Raw genomic sequence first — 24,227 nt, forward strand, 5'->3', positions numbered from 1 at the left:
AGAATTCAGTCTGTTTTGGCAGCAGCAAGGGGTTTGACCCGGTACTAGATGGGTGTACCTAATACACTGGCCTCCGTGTAAATGCATTAATTTTTTTACATAAAGTATAAAAACAAGAATTCTTTAAATTCCTGCCCAATTAGTCACCTGAATAACACACGCAGTGGTCCTATGTAGCTGACAGACAAAAGGTGAATACCTAGCTTGATACTTTCACACAAATTACATTTTTTAATGGTTTACACAATAGAAAAAAATAACATATCGGAACCAATTCGGCATACTGTCAGAAATAAACAATGCCTCTATGAGACTGAACATTGACCATAAACTTTCCAAGCATTATGGCGGCCTGCATCTCATTTTCTACAAGGCTTTCTTGAAACTCACCCGAGAATTATCACCCTACTGAATACATCCATGTTGTTCCTGAAGTCTGAAAGCAGGAAGTTTCCCCACTGTGAATGATAGAGATTATATCACTGAGTCGACATCACAGCAGCATTATGACAAGCACTGCTGTCTTCACCTCCTTTCTTATTTCTGAAAGAGCGGTCTGAAGATTTACGAGACCGATCACGTGTTGCTGCCACACCATTACAGCTATGGTTTTTGTAGTGTCTTATGTCAGAAAACCCCTTTCCACATCTCTTGCAATAATAAGGCCTAACTCCAGTGTGGACTTGCATGTGGGCTTTGACGTTGTTGGCTTGGCCGAAACCTCTCCCGCAGACGTCACATTTGAATGGCTTCTCTCCCGTGTGGACTCGCTCATGCCTTTTGAGATTAGTGCCGACTGAGAAAGTCTTGTCACAATAACTGCATTTGAAGGGCTTTTCACCAGTATGGGTTCGCTCATGTCCTTCTAGAGCTTGCTTAAGAACAAATTTCTTTTCACAGTATTTACAAGCGTAGGGCTTCACCCCACTGTGAAGTCTCATGTGATAGTCAAAAGTATTTTTATAGGCAAAGGTCTTTCTGCAAATGGAACAAGAGTATTGCTTTTGTCCAGTGTGAATTCGTTGATGGTTTTTCAGAGTTAGCATGGAACTGAAGCCATTCAAACATACGTCGCAACTGAATGGCTTTGTTGAGGTTCCCGCCCTCTTGGCGGTTCGCTCTCTCGTTCTCTCTCTTCTCTCTCGTTCTTTCTGCTTCTCTCCTTCAGCTGTGTGCCATTTTAGATGGTGTCGTCTCATTAGAAAATTGTACATAAAAGTCTTCCCACATAGGTCACACATAAATGGTTTGGTTGCCCCATGACGGTGCATGTGAGCTTTTAAGAGGGTGGACTGAAGGTAGCTTGTCCCACACAATTTACATTTGTATGGTCTCTCCCCTGTGTGAAGCACTTGGTGTCTCACAAGGTTTCCTTTATGGCCGAAAGCAGCTCCACATGTCTCACATGTAAATGGCTTCTGCCCTGTATGGATTACCTTGTGTCTTTCAAGGCTGGATTTAGTCATAAAGCGCTTACCACACTCTGAGCATGAATGTGGACGTTCACCTGTATGTGTTCGCATATGATAACTCAGGCCACCACTCTGTGTGTAACTCTTCCCACACACAGCACAGGTGTATGGTTTTTCACCAGTGTGGATTCTCTCGTGCTCGATAAGCAGTTTCCTTGATGTGAAACCCTTGTCACAAGTCAGGCACTTGAACGGTCTCTCCACTGCATGAACAAGCTGATGTCGTTTCAGATCTTTCTTGGTAGAGAATGTATTTCCACAGATTTTGCAACTGAGAGTTTTCTCTCTGTGACGCAACATGTGATGTTCGAGCTGCTTGGACATTCTGAATGTTTTGCCACATTGACCACAAGCGAATGGCCTCTCTCCTGTGTGAATTAGCTTGTGACGTACCAGCAAGCGATTCCGACTGAAGGTCTTGTCACAATCATCACACTTGAATGGTTTTGTGTGAGTTAGCTTGTGAGCTTCCAGTGACCCCTTCCTGCTGAAGGTCTTGTCACAAACATCACACTTGAAGGGTCTTGTGTGAGTTAGCTTGTGTTGTATCAGCCGTTTGTTCCGGCTAAAGGTCTTCTCACAAATATCACACTTGAAGCGTTTGGTTTCTTTGGATCGTGTCCCTTTAGTAGTATTGCTGTTTTTCTGGCTTTCATGGCCGTCTCTCTCGTTGCCCTCAAGCAGAGCAGCTCTCATATGCTCAACGTTGGATTCAGTGTCTCTTTGGGAGGGGTCTGTATTCAGTCCATCTGTGTCTCCCAGAGAGGATTCATTCTCCAATGAAGACGTCTCTGTGGATTTACAGCAAACCTTTCCAGGACCTAAAGATAAAAGGAATATGAGTAATATACACACACAAAACTATAAATAAAGTGGGCTTTACACATTAGCAAGCTAATTTCAAAATAAGTTGTCTTGTATTAATTGATTTCAGTGTCAAATCATTAAAAACATTTATTTTATGAAATCAAATTATTAAATTTATGCATTACACATTAAAAATATTGAATTAAATGGTTTCCGTTGTTGGCACTGAAAGCTCTCAATACAGAACGCCCCATTGGGCCGGAGCCTACACATCTCCTGTTTCTGTTGCATGAGGCATCTTGATGTAGAAATAGACAAGCTGGATACTAGTCTTACTTAGTTGGTCAAATAAGTCTACCAATATATGGTGGTCCATGCGATCCAGTTCCTTGGGACGTCCTAAACCCAATGAAGTTGGAAATTAAAATGGTTAGGGGGTGGACGTGCCATGGATTCCAGATTGCACTGACCCAACCCATATGGCAATATCAATATTTTTTTACATGAGCATTAAAATAAGCATACTTTTACCAGGCTGTGTATTGTTTTCAAACAACTGGGTCATCTGCTCGACCTTGGTCTTCAGTTTCACGTTCTCATTTTGTAAACTCGAGGAAGCCACTAGGAATAGTTGGCAGATTTTACGAATAGCCTCATCCATCAACAGATTCATAATTGTGCAAAGCTGTGTAGAGAAATTGAAAAACATTTGTTTTTTTTGTCAACAGTTTATTTATATTCTGCCGAAGTTTGAAACAATTAACCAGTCATGGTGAAACAAGTTTACTGACAAAATGACTCAATTACACCAGTATATAACAGAAGGCATCTTTAGACATTGATACTTAATGCATATAAATGAGGGCTAGCACAACTAATGGTTATTGATGAAGACAGTAATGAAAATACGAATGGTCTATATTGACAAGAAAGCAAGAAATTGAAAAACATGTTACCTAAGTAACTGGCTAAGCTATACGCTGCTACAGAAAAGAAGATGAGAAACCAATAGGTCAGAAAACTAGTTAACGTTAGCTAATAAGCTTAGCCGAAGGCTGAGATAGCTAGCTAGTAACGTTAGCCTGCTAGAGAAGCAAATTGCAGGAAGCTAGCTAATTCAGCCCTAGTTACATAATTTATCATGTGGGTAAAAACCAACGTTGGATCAACTAGATAGGTAACGTTACGCGTAGTCACCAGTATATTGACGTAACTTTTGCTCACCTCTCTCTCCGGATTGCTAACGTTAGCGTAAGAGTTTGGCCAAAGTTTGTTAATTTCTGTAATTGCCGCCTCGACAACAACGGCCATAATCGATGTAGTTTCTGACTGGTACGTGTTGTAAGATGTAGCCATGTTGCCCTCAGACTCATTAGCATAGAATAATAACCAAGCTAACTATATACTGCCAGCAACGGGAAGCTAGTCGTCAGAAATACTGAGACGGCTGTGTCCCCGTTTAACAATGAGAGTAGTTGTCCCAGACGCGGGAAGGCAAGGATTTGGCAAGAAGGGATACTGTTTTTGTCCAAATTAACTTTTCGTAGCAAGTTAGAAAGTACGCAGAATATTTGGATAATTAACGTAACAGAACATCAGTACATTATTAGATTAAGGTTAGGCAAAGTGTTTGCTGAAATGCCCCCAATTTTTCTCAAAACTGTATACCAAAGTTTTGTTAATATAACTAACCCAAGAAAGACCACAGCCTATCGTTTCCAATGTGAGCAAATTAATCCTCGTGGGCAGAGGAAGGACGCGCTAGCGAGAGCCTATCAGCGCGTTCTAGCACGTATTTGCATATTTCCGTCAGGGGAACGCCTACTTTGAATTGAGCGTGTAAAAATAACTAAATTCACCCTTCCACTCCTTCTAAACAACACAACTTAGTCCACTCTGTCCGTAACAGATGTTAGTATTGGGAACAGAAAATTACGGAGATGTTTCATCGATGAGAAAATGAGCATCTTCTCCCACTGCCGGCCATTGTGCTTCCTCTCACCACCCTATTTGGTGGTGAGTGGAAACGCCAAACGGACACTTCAAATTTATACATCTGGTAAAATATCTCTCATATCTGCGTATACCTTCTTGACATGACCGGAAGGCAGGTTGTCTTCGGTTGTTGCTAGTTACCACAGCCACAAAGTCAAAATAGGTTATCGTACAAATTTACAAACAAAATATAGCTTCATTTACAGTTTGTAGTGTGGTTATGGTTAGTCTTAAAAAACGAATTTTAATTCGATATTGTAGAAATAAACCGGTGTGTGACTTTGTGTTAACTAGTGACAACCTCAGTCTTTTCCTTCTATGGTATTATGGCAGGCTGCAAACATACGTTAGATGTGCATGCTGCCACCTACTGTGTGGGCTATTTTGGAGTGTGAATTCATTACACTTTGTGACAGATAAAGGACTAAGAGTTTCTAAACCCAGAGGTGACGCTTGCGAAACAGACAACGCCGACTAGGTGGGGTTTGAGAAGTCAATGAGAGAAGTAAAAAATTATTCCATAAGTAGTTGACCATGTAACAACTACGACAATGATTTGTGAGTCTAACTTTCTCACTCATTCACAAGTCATCAGCTCTATCTGTACTGATGGTAGCAATCACATTCACGTAGCAGTGTTTAGAAATATATTATATTCTTATTTACAATAGAAGTGACTCAAATGACACAATACATTATTTACCATTCACTTCTATTAGGCACAAAATAAACTGAAACATCCAAAACAAATAGTAAAACGCATCCAACAAATTTGACTGTCATTCATATTCCATTCAAACCAGCTCAGTGTAACATTGATAGGTTTAGGCTACTATATGATATTACAATTTTCCCAGTACCCATCATGAGGTTTCTACAACCTACCCTGTCTCCTCCCCTTCATCTACACTGATTGAAGTGGTGACATCAGTAAGGGATCATAGCAACAACAAAAAAAGAAGCCCCATAGACTTGAATGGTATTCTTCATTCCCTCCACCACCAGAGAGAGAAGATAGGGGAGAAATCACTATTTACCTACAGGCTGCTATTGCCTATATACAGTGGGGCAAAAAAAGTATTTAGTCAGCCACCAATTGTGCATGTTCTCCCACTTAAAAAGATGAGAGGCCTGTAATTTTCCTCATAGGTACACTTCAACTATGACAGACAAAATGAGGGGAAAAAAACCCAGAAAATCAGATTGTAGGATTTTTAATGAATTTATTTGCAAATTATGGTGGAAAATAAGTATTTGGTCACCTACAAACAAGCATGATTTCTGGCTCTCACAGACCTGTAGCTTCATCTTTAAGAGGCTCCTCTGTCCTCCACTCGTTACCTGTATTAATGGCACCTGTTTGAACTTGTCTGTCATAGTTGAAGTGTACCTATGATGAAAATTACAGGCTTCTCTCATCTTTTATTGGCATCTAGGTTATTGGCATCTATGGACAAAGGTTTCAAACCAATATTGTCTAGACTGGTACTTAAAACACAACCAATAAACATTCACGTGGGCGTGGTCTGGAACAGAAATGCATATAAATGAATCCAGGATATTGTTATTGTAACAATTTGGTACACATGTTGAACACAGTCGAGACTCAACATATGTAAGAACATTCATATCAACAACACTGTAGCGCTCTAACAGGCACATGTTTATATCTTGATCTGTTTGAAATATGGCACACATGCTCAGGGATATGAGTCAAGCTATCCCACGCAATATCAGACACCACTGGCCCAATTTTGACAAAATTTGGATGAATGATGCGTCTTGCCATTAAGATCCGGCATTTACAAAATTACACTGATTGGCCCAGGGGAGGGGCTGCAACATTTGTGGGGGATGACGTTTACTGTTGCTTTGTTTTGTCATTGTATCGTTTTCATGGAATTAATTTAGAATTGATCCGAATACATTTTCCATAATTATTTTTATCATCTCTGTGAAAAGAGTGAGGGAGCGCTGCTCTCCCACGCTATGGCTGCAATACATACCTGTTCCTTTGTCTCATACCCTCCTGCACACTTCTCACATCTAGGAATCCACTTCCTACACACTGCTGCAACATGACCATAAGCTTGTCACCTAAAACCCTGTAATGGGTTCGGAACAAAAGCTCTCACAGGATAACTGACATTGATGGGTAACAATGCCATCAAAAGTCAGGGTCTTCTCGGTTTCACCATGCTCTCCACCGGTTCTGCATCACACCAAACAGCGGGCATCAGTTGATCCTCCTCAACACCTAATGCCAGTCCAGTTATCACTCCTTTCAACAGGGGCATGCTCCGGAGAGCAAAGCAAGTCACCAGTCGTATCCCAAGCTGCGAAGCAAAAAAAATAAACACGAGTCCACAAATAGATACAATCCCCAACCCCTTTTCCAGTTTTAGAATAAGGCTGTAACGTAAAACAAAATGTGGAAAAATATAAGGGGTCTGAAAAATTTCCGAAGGCACTGTACACACAGTATATTTGGGATAGTATTCAGATGGCCAGATGGTAACCACTCCTCAGTAAAAGGCACGACAGCCCGCTTGGAGTTCGCCAAAAGGAACCTAAAGGACTCTCAGAACATGAGATAGAAGTTTCTCTGGTCTGATTGAAACCAAGATTGAACTATTTTTGGCCTGAATGCCAAGCGTCACATCTGGAGGACACCTGGCATCATCCCTATGGTGAAGCATGGTGGTGGCAGCATTATGCTGTGGGGATGTTTTTCAGCTGCAGGGACTAGGAGACTAGTGAGGTTCAAAAGTACAGAGAGATTCTTGATGAAAACCTGTTCCAGAGTGTTCAGGACCTCAGACTGGGGTGAAGGTTCACCTTCCAACAGGACAACGACCCTAAGCACACAGCCAAGACAACGCAGGAGTGGCTTCGGGACAAGTCTCTGTAAAATACCTGTGCAGCGACGCTCCCCATCCTACCTGACAGAGCTTGAGATGATCTGCAGAGAAAAATGGGAGAAACGCCCCAAATACAGGTGTGCCAAGCTTGTAGCGTTATATACAAGACTCAAAGCTGTAATCGCTGCACAAGGTGCTAAAACAAATTACTGAGTAAAGGGTCTGAAAACTTATGTAAATGTGATCAATTCTGTATTCATTTTATAAAAAGTGAAAAAATGTATAAAAAAACCTGTTTCTGCTTTGTCATTATGAGGTATTGTGTGTAGCAGCTTGATAAGGGGGGGAAAACAATTTAATACATTTTAGAATAAGGTGGTAACAGAATGTGGACAAGCTCAAGGGGTTTGAATACTTTCTGAACGTACTGTAGATGCAAAGGTAAAGACAAATTTGAGAAATCAAGGCGACAGACATACACATTCAATAACACCTTGCTCAATCTTGTCTGCATCTTACTGATCTTGGGTGTAATCATTAGTCCAACAGTTGTAAACGAGAGTTTCTATTGGACAAATGAAGGTGTTTATCCCGGTTTTGTTCACTTCCCTTTAACACACATATGTCAGAGTCAAGGCCCGCGGGCCACATCCGGCCCGCGAGAAGGTTTTTTACGGCCCCTGGGATGATCTTGATTTATTATTAGAACCGGCCCGCAGACCGCAGCAAGCCGGCAGCCCGCAGATCTTTTACACGCACCAATACTACATTTCCCACAATGCAACGGTGACGCACCGAGCAGTAGGCTGCTTCATTTCAATATTTATTGGCACAGCAGTTGTCAGCATCACAGTAAAATTAACTTTCAGATACCCATCAAAAATGGCAAAACGGAAGGTGGACACTGAGAACCGGGGTTTCAAACAAGGTGGGAGTCGGAGTATTTGTTCACGGAGGTAGCTGGAAAACCTGTGTGTCTTCTGTGTGGAGAAAGTGTGGCGGTACTGAAAGAGTATAATCTGAGACGACATTATGAAACGAAACACGCGGACAAAAACAAGAATATGGACATGGAACAAAGGCTACAAAAGGCAGAGGAATTAAAACGAGGCCTCAAATCTCGACAGGCTCTGTTCAAAAAAGCCAAATCACAAGGCCAGGCTGCTGTCAAGGCCAGTTTTATTTTGGCAGAAGAGATCGCTAAATCAGCCCGGCCATTTACGGAGGGGATTTCATCAAAACTGCATGATTAAAGTTTGTGACGAAGTTTGCCCAGAAAAAAGGCAACTCTTTTTAAATGTGAGTCTGAGCAGAAACACCATTGCCGAGAGAGTAGACCAGTTGTCCATCAATCTAAAAGAGCAGCTTGTGAAAAAGGGAAAAGATTTCATTGCATATTCCTTGGCTGTGGATGAGAGCACCGACATTTCTGACATTGCCCAGTTGTCAATTTTCATCCGCGGAGTGGACTCCAGCCTAAGCGTGACAGAGGAGTTTTTGGCTTTACGTCCTATGCATGGCACAACTACGGGGCATGATTTGTATGAAGAGGTGTCAAGATGTGTAAATGAGATGGAGCTGCCTTGGGAAAAACTCGTGGGTTTGACAACCGACGGAGCACCTGCGATGTGTGGACACAGGAGCGGACTGGTGGCGAAGATACGGGAAAAGATGCAAGAGGAAAACGCGACAGGTGAGCTGACAGCTTATCATTGTATCATACACCAGGAAGCGTTGTGCGGTAAAGCCTTGAAAATGGAGCATGTAATGAGCATCATCACGCGCACAGTTAACTTTATCAGAGCCAAAGGTTTGAATCACCGCCAGTTCAAGGCATTTCTGACGGAGTTAGAAACGGAGCATGGTGATTTGCCTTATCACACAGAGGTGCGATGGCTAAGCCAGGGAAAGGTGCTTCAAAGATGTTTCGAGCTTCGTGAGGAGATTTGTCTGTTCTTGGACAGCAAAGGGAAAGACACAACACAACTCCGAGACGAAATGTTTCTGTGTGAAATGGCTTTTCTGTGTGACATTACGAGTCATCTGAATGCAATGAACTTGCAGCTGCAGGGTCGGGATCGTGTCATCTCTGATATGTACAGTACAGTGAAGGCATTTAAAACCAAACTGACTCTGTGGGAGACGCAGATGCGGAAAGAAAATTTGAGCCACTTTCCCAGCTGCCAGACCATGAAAGAGAAGCTCTCTACCAGTGCGTTCCCGAGCGCACAGTTGGCTGATAAAATAGGTATGCTTGCCGCTGACTTTCGACGCCGATTTGCTGACTTTGAAGCACAAAAAGCAGGTTGGAACTGCTCGGTAACCCATTTGCTGTTGACGTGGAAAGCTCACCACCAAACCTCCAAATGGAGTTGATTGACCTCCAATGCAATGATGCACTGAGGGCAAAATATGCGGCAGTGGGTGCTGCGGAGTTCGCCCGTTTCCTCCCGACACAATGCCCCAGCTGCGCATCCAGGCTGCTCAAACGTTGTCTATGTTTGGCAGCACATACCTGTGTGAACAACTGTTTTCTTTGATGAACTTGAACAAAACATCACACAGAAGTCGACTTACTGCTGAACACCTCCACTCAATTCTGAGGATTTCCTCAGCTCAGAGCCTTACCCCGAACATTGATGAACTTGTGGAAAAGATGGGACACCACCAAGTATCACCCTCAACCTCAAACAAGTGAACATTACTGTGCAATCACATATTTAGAGTTTTTACTCAGTTCAAGTTTAAAAGTTAAAGTTTAATATTTGTTTTCACTGCATGTTACTTCTCCTTAAACAAAGTGTTGTTTTTGATTAATAGATTTTTGCACTTTATTTTATTGTATTTCAATCCAATTATATTTTAAAAATATTTCAGTTGAGTGGATGATAGAAAATTGCTATTATTGTTTTTTTCTTTGAAGTAAATTTAGCCCACTTTTGCTAAAATAGAAAATATAGGCTACTGATGGTGCCTTGAATACCGGTTTCTTTCATTTAATGTTCATGTTATGGGGATTTTTATATAAAGGAAATTTGTCTTTTGTGTCTGTTGAAAATTAAAGATTACTGACAGAGCCATAAGAAAATATTGCTTTATTTATCTGATCATATTGGAATATATTTGTTAGGTTTTCAGTAGGTTCAATTAGGTTCACTAGACTATATGCGTCATTTAAAAAATTTTCAATGAACATTCGAACAGTCCGGCCCTCGGCTTGTAGCTAAATTTTTTATTTGGCCCTCCGTCCATTTGACTTTGACACCCCTGCTTTAACAGAATCGGCAGAATGAATACACTAAAAAAAAAAACTTTCTTACCCAATTTTGTGGTATCCAAATTGGTAGTTACAGTCTTGTCTGTCCGGGAGTTGCAGCGATGAGACTCGGGAGAAGGTCCTCTGAAACACAACCCAACCAAGCCGCGCTGCATCTTTGACACAATGCCCACTTAACCCGGGAAGCCACACCAATGTGTCGGAGGAAACACCGTACACCTGGCGACAGTGTCAGTGTACACTGCGCCCGGCTCGCCACTGGAGTCGCTGGTGCGCGATAGGACAAGGACATCCCTGCCGGCCAAATCCCCCCCTAACCCGGACGACACTGGGCCAATTGTGCGCCACCCCATGGGTCTTCTGGTCGTGGCCGGCTGCGACAGAGCCTGGACTCTAACCCAGAATCTCTAGTGGCACAGCTAGCACTGTGATGCAGAGCCTTAGATCACTGTGCCACTCGGGAGGCCCAGAACAAATACACTCCTGATCATAGCAGCCATAAAAACAGCATGACACCTTTAATCACTTGATAATTCCTTCTCGCCTCTACACACCGTTTCCCTTCATTTGTGGACATGAGACATAACAGAATCATTATGCATGGAAGAGAGTCTGAGATTAATGGTAAGTCTTACATACAGTACTGGTGGAGTTGCTTCCTGTACCATTATGAGGTGTTTTCTTTCTGATCCAGGACACTGATGACCAATAAACAGGGAATCACACCACTCAATAAATTACAGTAACCTTAAATCAGGATGATATGGCACAAACGTGTTGATAAAAATGAAATACTGTTGTAACAATTGTAATGACCCTCATAAAATAGCCTGCTATAGTATGTACGGAAATAAATTAACGTTGCCATCTAAGGCCTAGAAGTTATTCAGTCCACAATTACAAAACAAATGAGGCAATAGGTCTAGGTTGAGGTCAAGGTCTATTGCTTCACGATTATTCACTTTGACTTAAGATTCTTCATAGAAAAAGACCAGTAACACGGAACCCAAACCGGCTGCACGCGTGGCTATCGTGCATAAATGTATTTTGCCCCCCACACCAAACATGACTACGACACGCAGGTTAAAATATCAAAACAAACTCAGAACCAATGACATTCATTTGGGGACAGGTCGAAAAGCATTAAACATGTATGGCAATGTAGCTAGCTAGCTTGCTGTTGCTAGCTAATATGTCCTGGGATATAAACATTGAGTTGTTATTTTACCTGAAATGCACAAGGTCCTCTACTCCGACAATTAATCCACACATAAGGCAGCCAACCGAATCGTTTCTAGCCATCTCTCCTCCTTCCAGGCTTTTTCATCTTTGAATTTATAAACTTTCATTGGATTACCACACAACCGGCAACAAAGTTAGTCTTTCAATCACCCACGTGGGTATAACCACGTACCTGCTTCTATAAACCAATGAGGAAATTACTTTTTCAGCGCGATTTGCGTCTGAAATAGGAACGACTTCTATTTTAGCCCTTGGCGTTGCAGACGCTCGTTGGCGCGCGAGAGCGAGCAGTGTGGGTGCAATAATTGAATAACATGGATTTCTAAATTTATTTTGCGACGCTCGCGCACGAGACGTGTCCGGTCTGGTCAGCATGTAAGCCCTTTTGCAGTCTTTGTTTATGGGGCTTTGAACAATTCATGATTATTTCTTCCACACTGCCCTAAGCCAATATTGTGCTGCTTCTACAGAACAAATCTATTACGCACCCTAAATAACTATGAAAGTATTAATTGTAAATTGAATAATTATAAAAGTAGAACTGACGCAAGGTTTTTGTCGAGCAGAAAGGTAAGAGACATTTAAAAAATAAAACTTGGGAATACTGGGAAAAGTTGTCAATTACTCGCCTGCCCAATTTAAAAATGAAAAAGAACCAAAATCCAGGGAGACGACCAAAGTTTAGAAACCAGGAAAAAAGGTCTTCAGGTTCATTTTAATGCCAACATATATACAGTGAGTATCCCAAACATTAGTAATACCTTCCTAATATTGCGTTGCCCACCCCCACCATACCCATTAAAAAGTCACTCACACTTTTGACATGCCCATTCACGCAGTCTATGTATATGGACAGAGCAGGTGTTCTTAAATGTTTTATACACTTAGTGTACGTATATACTGTATAAAAAAGAAATCCTTAATTCTTGTCCAATCAGGACAATCACCTGAATAAGTAATCTAGCGGTCTTATGTAGCTGACGGACAATAATGTAAATGAGAAGTTCTGATATTTACACATGAATTAGGTGTTTAATGATTTACACAATAGAAAGAAAAAAACATTGTAAATGATTCAGCAGTCAGAAATAAACACGTCCATGAGAATGTGGGCTAATGAACAATGACCCTAAGACTTACAGCAAGATCTCCAAGCATTACAGCAGGCACTCATCTCATTTCCTAAAGAACGTTTTCTAATTTTCTACAAGGCTTTCCAGAAACTCACCCGAGAACTTATCACCCTACTGAATACATCCATGTTGTTCCTGATGTCTGAAAGCAGGAAGTTGCCCCACTGTGAATGATAGAGATTATATCACTGAGTCGACATCACAGCAGCATTATGACAAGCACTGCTGTCTTCACCTCCTTTCTTATTTCTGAAAGAGCGGTCTGAAGATTTACGAGACCGATCACGTGTTGCTGCCACACCATTACAGCTATGGTTTTTGTAGTGTCTTATGTCAGAAAAGCCCTTTCCACATCTCTTACAATAATAAGGCCTAACTCCAGTGTGGACTTGCATGTGGGCTTTGACGTTGTTGGCTTGGCTGAAACCTCTCCCGCAGACGTCACATTTGAATGGCTTCTCTCCCGTGTGGACTCGCTCATGCCTTTTGAGATTGGTGTTGACTGAGAAAGTCTTGTCACAATAACTGCATTTGAAGGGCTTTTCACCTGTATGGGTTCGCTCATGTCCTTCTAGAGCTTGCCTAAGAACAAATTTCTTTTCACAGTATTTACAAGGGTAGGGCTTCACCCCACTGTGAAGTCTCATGTGATAATCCAAAGTATTTTTATAGGCAAAGTTCTTTCCGCAAATGGAACAAGAGTATTGCTTTTGTCCCGTGTGACTTCGTTGATGGTTTTTCAGAGTTAGCATGGAACTGAAGCCATTCAAACATATGTCACAACTGAATGGCTTTGTTGAGGTTCCCGGTCTCCTGGCGATTCTCGTTCTCTCTCTTCTCTGTCGTTCCCTCTGCTTCTCTCCTTCAGCTGTGTGCCATTTTAGATGGTGTCGTCTCATTTGAAAATTGTACATAAAAGTCTTCCCACATAGGTCACACATAAATGGTTTGGTTGCCCCATGACGGTGCATGTGAGCTTTTAGGTCGGTGGACTGAAGGTAGCTTTTCCCACACACTTCACATTTGTATGGTCTCTCCCCTGTGTGAAGCACTTGGTGTCTCACAAGGTTTCCTTTATGGCCGAAAGCAGCTCCACATGTCTCACATGTAAATGCCTTCTCCCCTGTATGAACAACCATGTGGTTTTTGAGGCTGCTGCTTGTCATAAAACCCTTACCACACTCTGAACATGAATGCGGACGTACACCTGTATGTCGTCGCATATGAATATTTAGGCCACCATGCTGTCTGTAACTCTTTCCACACACAGCACAGGTGTATGGTTTTTCACCGGTGTGGATTCTCTCGTGCTCAATAAGCAGTTTCCTTGACGTGAAACCCTTGTCACAAGTCAGGCACTTGAACGGTCTCTCCACTGCATGAACAAGCTGATGTCGTTTCAGATCTTTCTTGGTAGACAAAACATCTCCACAGACTTTGCAACTGAATGTTTTTTCTCTGTGACGCACCATGTGATGTTCGAGCTGCTTGGACATTCTGAATGTTTTGCCACATTGACCACAAGCGAATGGCCTCTCTCCTGTGTGAATTAGCATCTGATGTACCAGTGTGTGAATTAGCTTGTGAGCTTCCAGTGACCCCTTCCTGCTGAAGGTCTTTTCACAAACATCACACTTGAAGGGTCTTGTGTGAGTTAGCTTGTGTTGTACCAGTAGGTTCTTCCGGCTGAAGGTCTTCTCACAAACATCACACTTGAAGCATTTGGTTTCTTTGGATCGCATCCTTTTAGTAGTATTGCTGTTTTTCTGGCTTTCATGGCCGTCTCTCTCGTTGCTCCCTGGCAGAGCAGCTCTCATATGCTCAACGTTGGATTCAGTGTCTCTTGGGGAGGGGTCTGTATTCAGTCCATCTGTGTCTCCCAGAGAGGAGTCATTCTCCAATGAAGACATCTCTGTGGGTTTGCTGCAAACCTTTGCAGGACCTAAAGATGAAAGAAATATGAGTATATACACATTAGAAAACTATAAATTAAACAGGTTTTACAAATGTGAAGATTATACTAATTTCATGAATTAAAAGTAAGTAGCCTCGTCTGAGCCAGAATGGCCCATAGGTCCAGAGCCTATAGTGTAGGGCTAACTCATGGGCGATACACACTTCATATGTTCTCTAAATTAACTTTGTTGTACAATTAAAAGTCAAATACACTGCATTTCAAACAGTCAGCAATAATCTAATGAATTCAGGACTTCTGAAATTATACCGAGGACATTAAAAAACCTTCCACAAGACCCATTGATATGTTAATTATTTTATCAAAATAGTTTAACCCGATTTTTGCAATAATCAGTGATCTGGCTTTTAAGTCTATGAAAATGCCCTTTTGGTTCAACATTTAACCAGAACCATGCATAATCCAAATTCACTAATGACCAACTTCTTGTAGTAGGCGTTATAGAAAATTAACACAGGTCTCAAACAATCTCTCAAGCTCAGGTGCTAGCAAATAGCCAGCTAATCTTTATATTTAAAGTCATGCCAACTTGGATCTATTTGCTAGCTTGCTAGTTAACAGGGCAGAACAGTTGAATAGATATGAACACACCCTTCTGTCCATCTCCAACTGTTTAAAAGGATGCTAGCCTGTCCTCTTTGTTCAGATGTTGAAATCAAGTGGCCTACCTTATTTCTCAGAATGAGAACGAGTTGCCTATTCCTTATATAGTTAATGCTCATTGCACATTTATAAAACAGACTAGACATCTAGTATTACCGTCTGTGGTTAAAATTCTGCTATCAGTACATAGTACCGAAAGCAACAGTAGCTAAGCATTAGTTTTCCAGAATCAATGTTCATTGATACTCACGTTTTAATAGGTTATTCACACAATTTGAGTTGAGACATACAAATGGTATCGTTAGACCTTAACTTCTCCTCTATTACAGTAAAATTGTGTTTCAGTGTCCATATGACCAGTCCTGTTGGCCAAACCTCAATTGCAAATAGAGTTGAAACTACTTGTTGTCAGAGAGGAAGAAGTGATCTTTACTCTTTGTTGTTGTGTCAGGGGGAGGGGCTTGGTGGCAGGGGGAGTGTGCACAGCGCACACAGTACAGGGACGAGCGAAGAAGACGTGACCAATAAGACAAATGCTCATAAAAATGGGAAATAAATTCAGCCTAGATTCTTGCGATACAGGCATTTGGAACGCTGCACTAACACACGTGTTTGAATTAATTTAATATATTGCCCTGCCCTACTAGAGAGCAAACTTTTATGTAGCATGAGGCATCTTGATGTACAAATACACTAGCTGGACAGGACGCTAGTCAAATAAATCTACCAATACATTCATTTATATCATTTAAAAATAGAATAAACATTTAGTTTTGGCCCATTTGCTTCCTAGTGAATAAGACCCTGGTCTCGTAACAATTATTCAAAATAAAATCCTCTTAAGGATTACCTGCAGAGACTGACATGGCGTTAGTGACTGGGTTTGCTTGACTGACATTCCCTGGCAATGTTGAAGCCGCTGTCATTCCAGACAATATTGGGAGACCTAAAAACATATCAATCATAATTACATTAAAACACGTTCAAAACGCTGTTTCGCTTTTTCCTTTCTTTCCACAAACCGATGTGTGGTGTAAGTCATGTAGGCCTAAATCAATATAAAAAACAAGCCAAGAACCCTAATAGCTAAAATGCTAGACATAGCTAAAGCCTAGGCAGTAATGACTAGGTAGCTAGCTAGGTCTAACACACTCACCAACTGGTGGTATTGCAAAAATCATTCCATTAAGCAGAATATGCGTGGGTCCTTTCGGTTCTGCTTGTGTCTGCATTTTAGCCAGTGATGCTCTATAATGTTCAGCCTTCTCAGTCAATGCCTTCATATCTTCATTCATCTGCTCCACCTTGGTTTTCATATCTTCATTCATCTGCTCCACCTTGGTTTTCAGAACTTCATCCATCTGCTCCACCTTGGTTTTCAGAACTTCATCCATCTGCTCCACCTTGGTCTTCAGTTTATCGTTCTCATTATGTAAACTTGAGGAGGCCACTAGGAATAGTTGGCAGATTTTCCTAATAGCCTCCCCTGTTACAAGATTCATAATTTTGCAAAGCTGTGTAGAGAAATAAAAAATAAATAAAAAAAAAGGTTACCCAAGTAGATAGCTGTGCAGCCAGCCACACTGAAATGAGGAAGTGAAACCAGTAAGTTAACTAGCTAGATGGGATAGCAATAGAGTTCGCCAGCCTGTAGTCATAAAAAAACAGAAGAGTTACCTCTGTTCGTTCAGCCATTCCTATGGGGAAAGAATAGGGTTTTGGAATGAACACAGAAAAAAAAGGTCTGAGGTTAACACAGGCATAGGAGATCTTATAGGTTTTATTCTATGACATTATAGTCGTTGGTTAACCTGGCCTTTATGAACTATGAAGCCTTTGTGATTTTTCTGATAAATGCTTCAAATTTCACAAAAAGTTGTTACCTGATGAAGACTCTCTCATTGAACAAAACGTATAAGAACTCATAAGCCTGCGTTTACCACAGACCTAACTTTTGCCGTTTATCCAAAAACGCTACAAAAATCTCCATTAATTTCCCCATAGACTTTGTCCAAACAAACCATGGCGGTGTTCGTGCCTACAAAAAGATGACATTACCAAAGACTGTACAGCACGAAGACAATAGAAATCCACGATCACGCTTCTAGGCGATGGCATGGCGACATTGGCTAGCTAAGTACATGCGCAGAAACGTCATCGGACCTAACGGTCGTTTCGAGCCATGCTGCGCATGTGCAGGCCATCAAATTAAAAGCACTCCGATAAAGATGTTTTTGACTCAAATTAAAACTTGTCAGTTTGTCACTTTCACAAGGTTGGAGTCATAACATGTTCAATTACTGAAAACAAAAACTCAAAATCTAGGTTGTGCCTAGATTTGTTAGAATTTCTCACTTCCCTCACTGACTTCTCAAACCCCAAACTGGTCTGCTTAACTTCTCTTCGCATTTGGAATTTTGGATGAAAAGCGTGCCCAAATTAAAATTGTTAAAATAATGTCTGTGAATATAACTGATTTGGCAGGCGAAAACCTGAGAAAAAAAATTCCTACTTCCTGAATGGATTTATTTATTGTTGTAGTTTTCTATTCAATGTCATTACAGTATCCATTGACTTAAGACTCCAATTGCAGTTCCTATGCCTTCCACTTGATGTCAACAGTCTTTAGAAATGGTTTCAGGCTTGTATTCTGAAAATGAGGGAGTAAGAGCAGTCTGAATGAGTGGACCCTGCCGTGTCTCAGAGGTTTTTCATGCGCGCGACCGAGAGTGCCTTTCTTGTTAATGACGTTATTGTCCGGTTGAAATATTATTGATTTAGGCTAAAAACAACCTGACGATTGAATATAAACATCGTTTGATATGTTTCTATGAACTTTACAGATACAATTAGGATTTTTTTGTCTGCCTGTTGTGACTGCGTTTGAGCCTGTGGATTACTGAAGAAAACGCGTGAACAAAACAGAGGTTTTCAGATATAAAGAGACTATCGAACAAAAGGAACATTTATTGAATAAATTAATGTGAGTGCAACCATATGAAGATCAAAGGTAAGTGATTAATTTTCTCTCTATTTCTGACTTGTGTAACTCTTCAAATTGACTGGTTACTGTTTGTAATGATTTGTCTGCTGGGCTATGTTCTCAAATAATTGTAAGGTATGCTTTCGCCGTAAAGTATTTTTGAAATCTGACACCATGGTTGGATTCGCAAGAAGTTCATCTTTAAACCTATGTAAAATAGTTGTATATTTTCTGAATTTTCATAATGAGTATTTGAATTTGGCGCTCTGCAATCACACTGGATGTTGGCCAGGTGGGACATACCCTAGAGAGGTTAAGCTGTTTCACAAGTGCTCCCGGAAGTCTCGAGATGTTGCGCTTCTGGGTTTAGAAACTCTGGCATTACTATTGAATCAACAGAACATTCCTAATTGAAGTGAATATGCGTTAAATGGAATAGTCATTGAAATCTGGACACTGACTGCAGGCCTATAACACTGACTGCAGCCTTCTGACACGAAGCTTAATGTAATATTAACTATTGCAGAATTATCTATATCTTGCAGTAAAATAATACAACAAATATTTGTCTCTGGATCACTAGCGGAGAAATATGATTTTTTTTTCTTTCGGCATCTCGAGCAAATGCAATGTGTTATCTTTGACACTTACGCAAACAGACAGTATTTCAAACCCATAAAATATGCACCCAAGACAAACTGAAGTCTTATCTGTAACCTGTTTAATAGTTTTCCCAGCCTTCCATCTCCTTAAAACCAGTCAAACTGATGACATTTGGACATTCTGCACAGAACCAACCTTTACACTGAGTTATTGCGTCCCCCCGTCCCTTAAAAAAAACGGACAACTTTACAAGTGTTAACTAAATTACTAGTGCATTCAATGTAAGACATTCTGGTGAGCAACAGTTTAGTATTCTGGGGCAACAAGTTATGACAGAAGAGAAGCTGCATGTATCAAACTATAGTTTGATACATGCAACCAAATGGCAAAAATTATAATATGGCCTAGCAAATGGCGGAAAATATAAGCAGAAAGTTGTCTAAATTAGGCGTGAAAGTAGCCAGCCAGTAGGCTATACAGTCCAGATTGTTTGAAAACATCACAACACCCATGATATTCAAAACGGGTACGAAGTTAACATGCCACAGTATCAGCATATACCAGGCATCTTGTCCGGGTTTCTCATAACCGTGATATTGTAAACAGGATATGATGTTTACATGTCAATTTAAAAACAGAATACTTTGAGTATCCCGAATAATAACAGGACATTGGTGTGCATGTAAACATGGTCAATGAGACAAGTGAAAAATTATTCCTTAGTTCCTTTTCTCGAAATCTAAAAGGCACAACACCGATGACACTGCTTCTCAAAGGTCCAATCCTTTGACTGCTGATACCTTAAGAGTAGAGTAAAATGTTCCTCTGGACACGTTATTAATCAGACCTCCTGAAAGTTATAAACTGACGTTTATATTGAAGGAGTGTCTTTGAGTTGACGGCCTGCACATGCGCAGTTAGGTGCGATGACCATTAGACCCGATGAGCTTAATGGTGCATTCAAGACAACTGGGAACATATAAAAATACGAGGTTGAAACGATGAAATCGGTAATCTTCAATTCGGATCTCAACAAAGAAGCCAGAGTTCCCGAGTTGGATGACCATTCAAAACGATATTCCCAGTCGAAGCATGTCTATTTCCGGTTTCCCAATCGCCTTGAACACACTGAAGTCAGAAATGACAGTTACCAGTTCCGAGTTCCCAGTTGTTTTGAACGCGGCATAGCTAGCCAACGTCACATTGACATCGCTTCCAAGCGTGATCGGGGATTTCTATAGGAGAAGCAGTTTCTGTCCATCTTTATTCTGTACTGTCTTTGATATTGCACTCTAGAACTAACGTAGTCATAGTTACGCCAAAGACTATCATAGTGGATAAACTATTAAATTAGCAAAGATTATGGATATACTGACAAGATATACTTGTCTCTTGCCCTAACACTTGAGTGAGATGCTATGCTACTAGGCCTCATGCTATAAATATGTACAGCCATTTCGAGACCACTACCGATGGTTCTCTCACTGAGTTGCTGGTTTGTCACGTGTCCTACTTATGCCAGTACACTCGTAACAACCTATGACCATTACAAAACGTATAATCAAATAAAATAAATTATGCCCAAATTCGACACTTACTGACCTCCATACAAAAACTCCTTGCTCGGAGAAAAAACCGCTACATGCCGTAGGGACTTCCCGCCGAATTAGGCCTCTATGTTTACCTTGTCCTCTCTATTAGACAACGTAACGTGTAACCAAATATTTGTTTTAATAATTGTTCTGTGTGGTGTAACTTTAGCTAGTTTAGCTAGTTAGCTAAAGTTAAACGTTACGTAGGAAGCTCAACTCCGACCGTTGCCAGAGATCCAGTCTTTGCTGTAGTGCAATTTGCACTGTAGGCTACAGCTACTCACCTCTCTCTCCGGATTGCTAACGTTAGGGTAAGAGTTTGGCACGGTGGGCAGAAATCGGCTAATTTCTGTCATTGTCGTGTCAACGACAACGGCCATAATCGATGTTGTTTCTGACTGAAACGCATTATAACAAGTTGTAGCCATTTTGCGCTCAGATGGACTATTTTGAATTTGTGGCGTACAATCTAGTGGAAACCCAGCACCTGACTGCAATGAAGCTAGTTCAAATTTGGTCATGTGATCATGCGCCTCATTCAAAATAAAAGTCGCCCGACTTGGAAATGCAAACATTTTTTTTGTCAATGAACAAATATCTAAGTTTCACTGTATTATTTAAAAGTATATTGGTGACGCTTTTAATTATAATCCCCTGTATAAAACAACACGGGTGATGGTTTTAAAAGTTAATCCTATTTGACATTGGTTAACATGTTTGAAGAGAGCATTTTCATATCCACACGTCTGCTTCTGTACCGTTTCAAACTATAGAAGTTGTCAAAGTGAAAGGGGTGTTTCAGAATCCTCAGACCCTCCACTAAATAGTGCCACGTTCAAGACAACTCGAACATTTCAGACTTGGAAACTCATTGTAGAAAGATGGTGAAAAATATCACGAAGTGCCCTTGAGCAAGGCTCTTAACCCTAATTGCTCCTGTAAATTGCTCTGTATAAGAGCATCTGCTAAATAACTCAAATGTGTCATACCATTAAAGAATTGAATTAACTAGGCACGTAAATTAAGAACAAATTCTTATTTACAATGACAGCCTCCCCTGGCCAAACCCGGACGACGCTGGGCTAATTGTGCAACGCACTATGGGACTCTCAATTGCGGCTGGATGCGATACAGCCTGGATTTGAACCAGGGACTGCCTCTTGCATTGCGATACAGTGACCTAGACTGCTGCGCCATTTGGGAGCCGAAATGCAGGTTGATGGTCAAGCTAAAACAAAAGATTCTGAATCAATGGATTTGAAAACCATGCCAATGGAGGATATAGATGTCTATAAAAGTGGAATCAATGAATGAAAACAAAGATCATTATGGAACATCAAACAAGTCATGATGTTGATAACCAGACAGATGCTCATGTAGAGGATGAAGGTGTCAGATTATCAGTAAAGACTCAACATCAATGTTCTTGGAAACCATGCCAATAGAAAAGCTGAAATTCTATTTCCTCTACGTGGAATTAATTGTTGAAAATAAGATGAGCACAGCAACACAAACTAGTAAACTATATAATGATTATGATGTTGAAAATTCAGATAAAACATAACTCAGAGGATGGGATTGTCAGGTCATCAGTGAGAGATGAAACAAATTCAACATTCTAAATCCGCTGCGGTCTATCAAAATGGAATAAAATGAAAGTGAATTTAGAATGAATGAACAAAACTTTAAGGACACCTGCTCTTTCCATGACATACCAGGGATCATCAACTAGACTGAGCCATGTACCGATTTTTGTTCTTGATCGGATGGTCGGGCAGCCGGAACATGATTACAAATAATTTGTAATGTCAAATCTACTGCAAGAAGCCCAAACAGATCAAATTTTACTAAAATAATTTTAAAACTTGCTTACATTTGTATACTATCACATCTCTGTTGTGCGGGAACAGACTTCCAAAATTAAATAAAGAGCCGATTTCCTGGTGTTTTTAATCTTTTATATCCAACAATGAAAACTTTTTTTTGCTCAGCAAACTTCGGGGGCCAAGTAAAGCCACCCACGGGTCACCAGTTATGCAACCTTGAGATAGCTTGACCAGGTGAAAGACATTGAGGGTGAATGGGCAAGACAACATATTTAAGTGCCTTTGAATGGGGTACGGAAGTATGTGCCAAACACACTGGTTTGTGTCAAAAACTGCAACGCTGCTGGGTTTGTCACACTCAACAGTTTCCTGTGTGTATTAAGAATGGTCCACCAGCCAAAGGACATCCAGACAATTTGACACAACTGTAGGAAGCATTGGAGTCAACATGGGCCAGCATCCCTGTGATACGCTTGACAGTTTGTAGAGTCCATTCCCTGACGAATTGAAGCTATTCTGAGGGCATAAGGGGTGATGCGACTCAATATTAGGAAGGTGTCCATAATATTTTGTACACTCGTGCGATTTTGCAGACACAGATTAAGCCTAATCCTAGACTAACTGCATTAGCTTTTTTCAGACATGGTTTAATAGTCTGATTTTCCCTAGTCTAGATTTTTTTTAAAGTCAGATTTCCAGGACTATTAAGAGTTTATCTAGATCTAAGTGAAAGCTTACATTAAACCTGTCCAGAAGTAGGTTTAACTTCAGATTAATGGATGTTGGCCCCCAGGTTCACCGTGGCACCTGAGTGGCGCAGCGGTCTAAAGCACTGCATCTCAGTGCTAGAGTTACTACAGACCCTGGTTCGATTTCAGACTGTATCACAACCGGCCGTGATTGGGAGTCCCATAGGGCGGCGTCTGGGTTAGGGTTTGGCCGGGGTAGGCAGTCATTGGAAATAACCATTTGTTCTTAACCAACTTGCCTAGTTAAAGCCAGGGCTTTCATCTGACTCTTTACAGAAGGCCCATCCCTCCTACTACTTATCACCTTGAGATTTTTGGCATCTTGGACCTTCATTGTGAAACAGGAGATTTGTGTGGTGTAAGTGAACCGACTGTATTCCCAATAGTCTACAAAGCTTTGTGTGAACTGTAATAAAGCCCTTTTGTAGGGGCAAGCTCATTCTGATTGGCTGGGCCTGGCTCCCCAGTGGGTGGGCCTATCCCCTCCCAGACCCACCCATGGCTGCACCCATGCCCAGACATGTGAAATCCATAGATTAGGGCCAAATGAATTTATTTAAATTGACTGATTTCCTTATATGAAATGCAACTCAGTAAAATCTTTGACATTATTGCATGTTGCATTTAGATTTTTGTTAGTATAAATTAGGCTTCAAAGATTAAATGGTTAGTCCTTACTTACCTTAGTCTGAGACGCCCTAGTCTAGAACCAATTAATCTGAAGTCAAGCAACATCTCAGAAAGACATTTTTAAAATCTGGATTAGTTTAAAATCGATTGAGCCTAGTACTTAAATTAAAAGTCTGGGTGGTTTCCCGGACATCGGTGTATAAAACTGATTAAAGCAACCATTTTCAGCATTAGTTCCAGATAATAAAAATGTTACAATAAATTATACAAATCATAAAAAAGTAAGACACTTAGAATACATGGGAAGGGACTAATGTGGATACAACTCAAGAATCGAGTCCTAAATGTAGTATTTAAAAACCATAAATGCAATGTCCCAAATAAAAGGAGATCCAATGCACTTCTCCTCAAGCTAAAAGGCTACTTCTCCCAAAAGTAATTTGAAATGGAACTAACCAAACAAGGTAAAGGCATTCTTA

General features: G+C 40.9%; 2 protein-coding genes across 6 annotated transcripts; both read right to left on the reverse strand.

Annotated features, from left to right (window-relative positions):
- Positions 1-208: 208 nt before the first annotated feature.
- On the reverse strand, positions 209-4,151 carry LOC118387290 (zinc finger protein ZFP2-like). Of its 5 annotated transcripts, none has more exons than XM_035775493.2 (4): positions 3,972-4,151; positions 2,805-2,964; positions 2,616-2,678; positions 209-2,293 (listed from the first exon to the last, which is right to left on the reverse strand). In XM_035775493.2, exons 2-4 carry the CDS (start codon positions 2,950-2,952, stop codon positions 480-482), a joined length of 2,025 nt encoding a protein of 674 aa, XP_035631386.2. In that variant the 5' UTR covers positions 2,953-2,964; positions 3,972-4,151; the 3' UTR covers positions 209-479. The 5 variants fall into 5 exon arrangements, with proteins under 5 accessions (XP_035631386.2, XP_035631379.2, XP_035631378.2 ...); XM_035775486.2 differs by lacking the exon at positions 3,972-4,151 and adding an exon at positions 3,504-3,960 and having other exon boundaries at positions 2,811-2,964; XM_035775485.2 differs by lacking the exon at positions 3,972-4,151 and adding an exon at positions 3,504-3,960.
- Positions 4,152-12,664: 8,513 nt separating this feature from the next.
- Positions 12,665-21,063, reverse strand: LOC118387294 (zinc finger protein 678-like). The gene is made up of 4 exons (XM_035775499.2): positions 20,828-21,063; positions 16,522-16,879; positions 16,216-16,311; positions 12,665-14,729 (listed from the first exon to the last, which is right to left on the reverse strand). The coding sequence occupies exons 1-4, from the start codon at positions 20,969-20,971 to the stop codon at positions 12,973-12,975; spliced, it is 2,355 nt and encodes a 784-aa protein (XP_035631392.2). The 5' UTR covers positions 20,972-21,063; the 3' UTR covers positions 12,665-12,972.
- Between the last annotated feature and the right edge of the window lie 3,164 nt (positions 21,064-24,227).

Source organism: Oncorhynchus keta, chromosome 9 (assembly GCF_023373465.1).
Source record: "Oncorhynchus keta strain PuntledgeMale-10-30-2019 chromosome 9, Oket_V2, whole genome shotgun sequence".
In the NCBI taxonomy this organism is placed as follows: domain Eukaryota; kingdom Metazoa; phylum Chordata; class Actinopteri; order Salmoniformes; family Salmonidae; genus Oncorhynchus; species Oncorhynchus keta.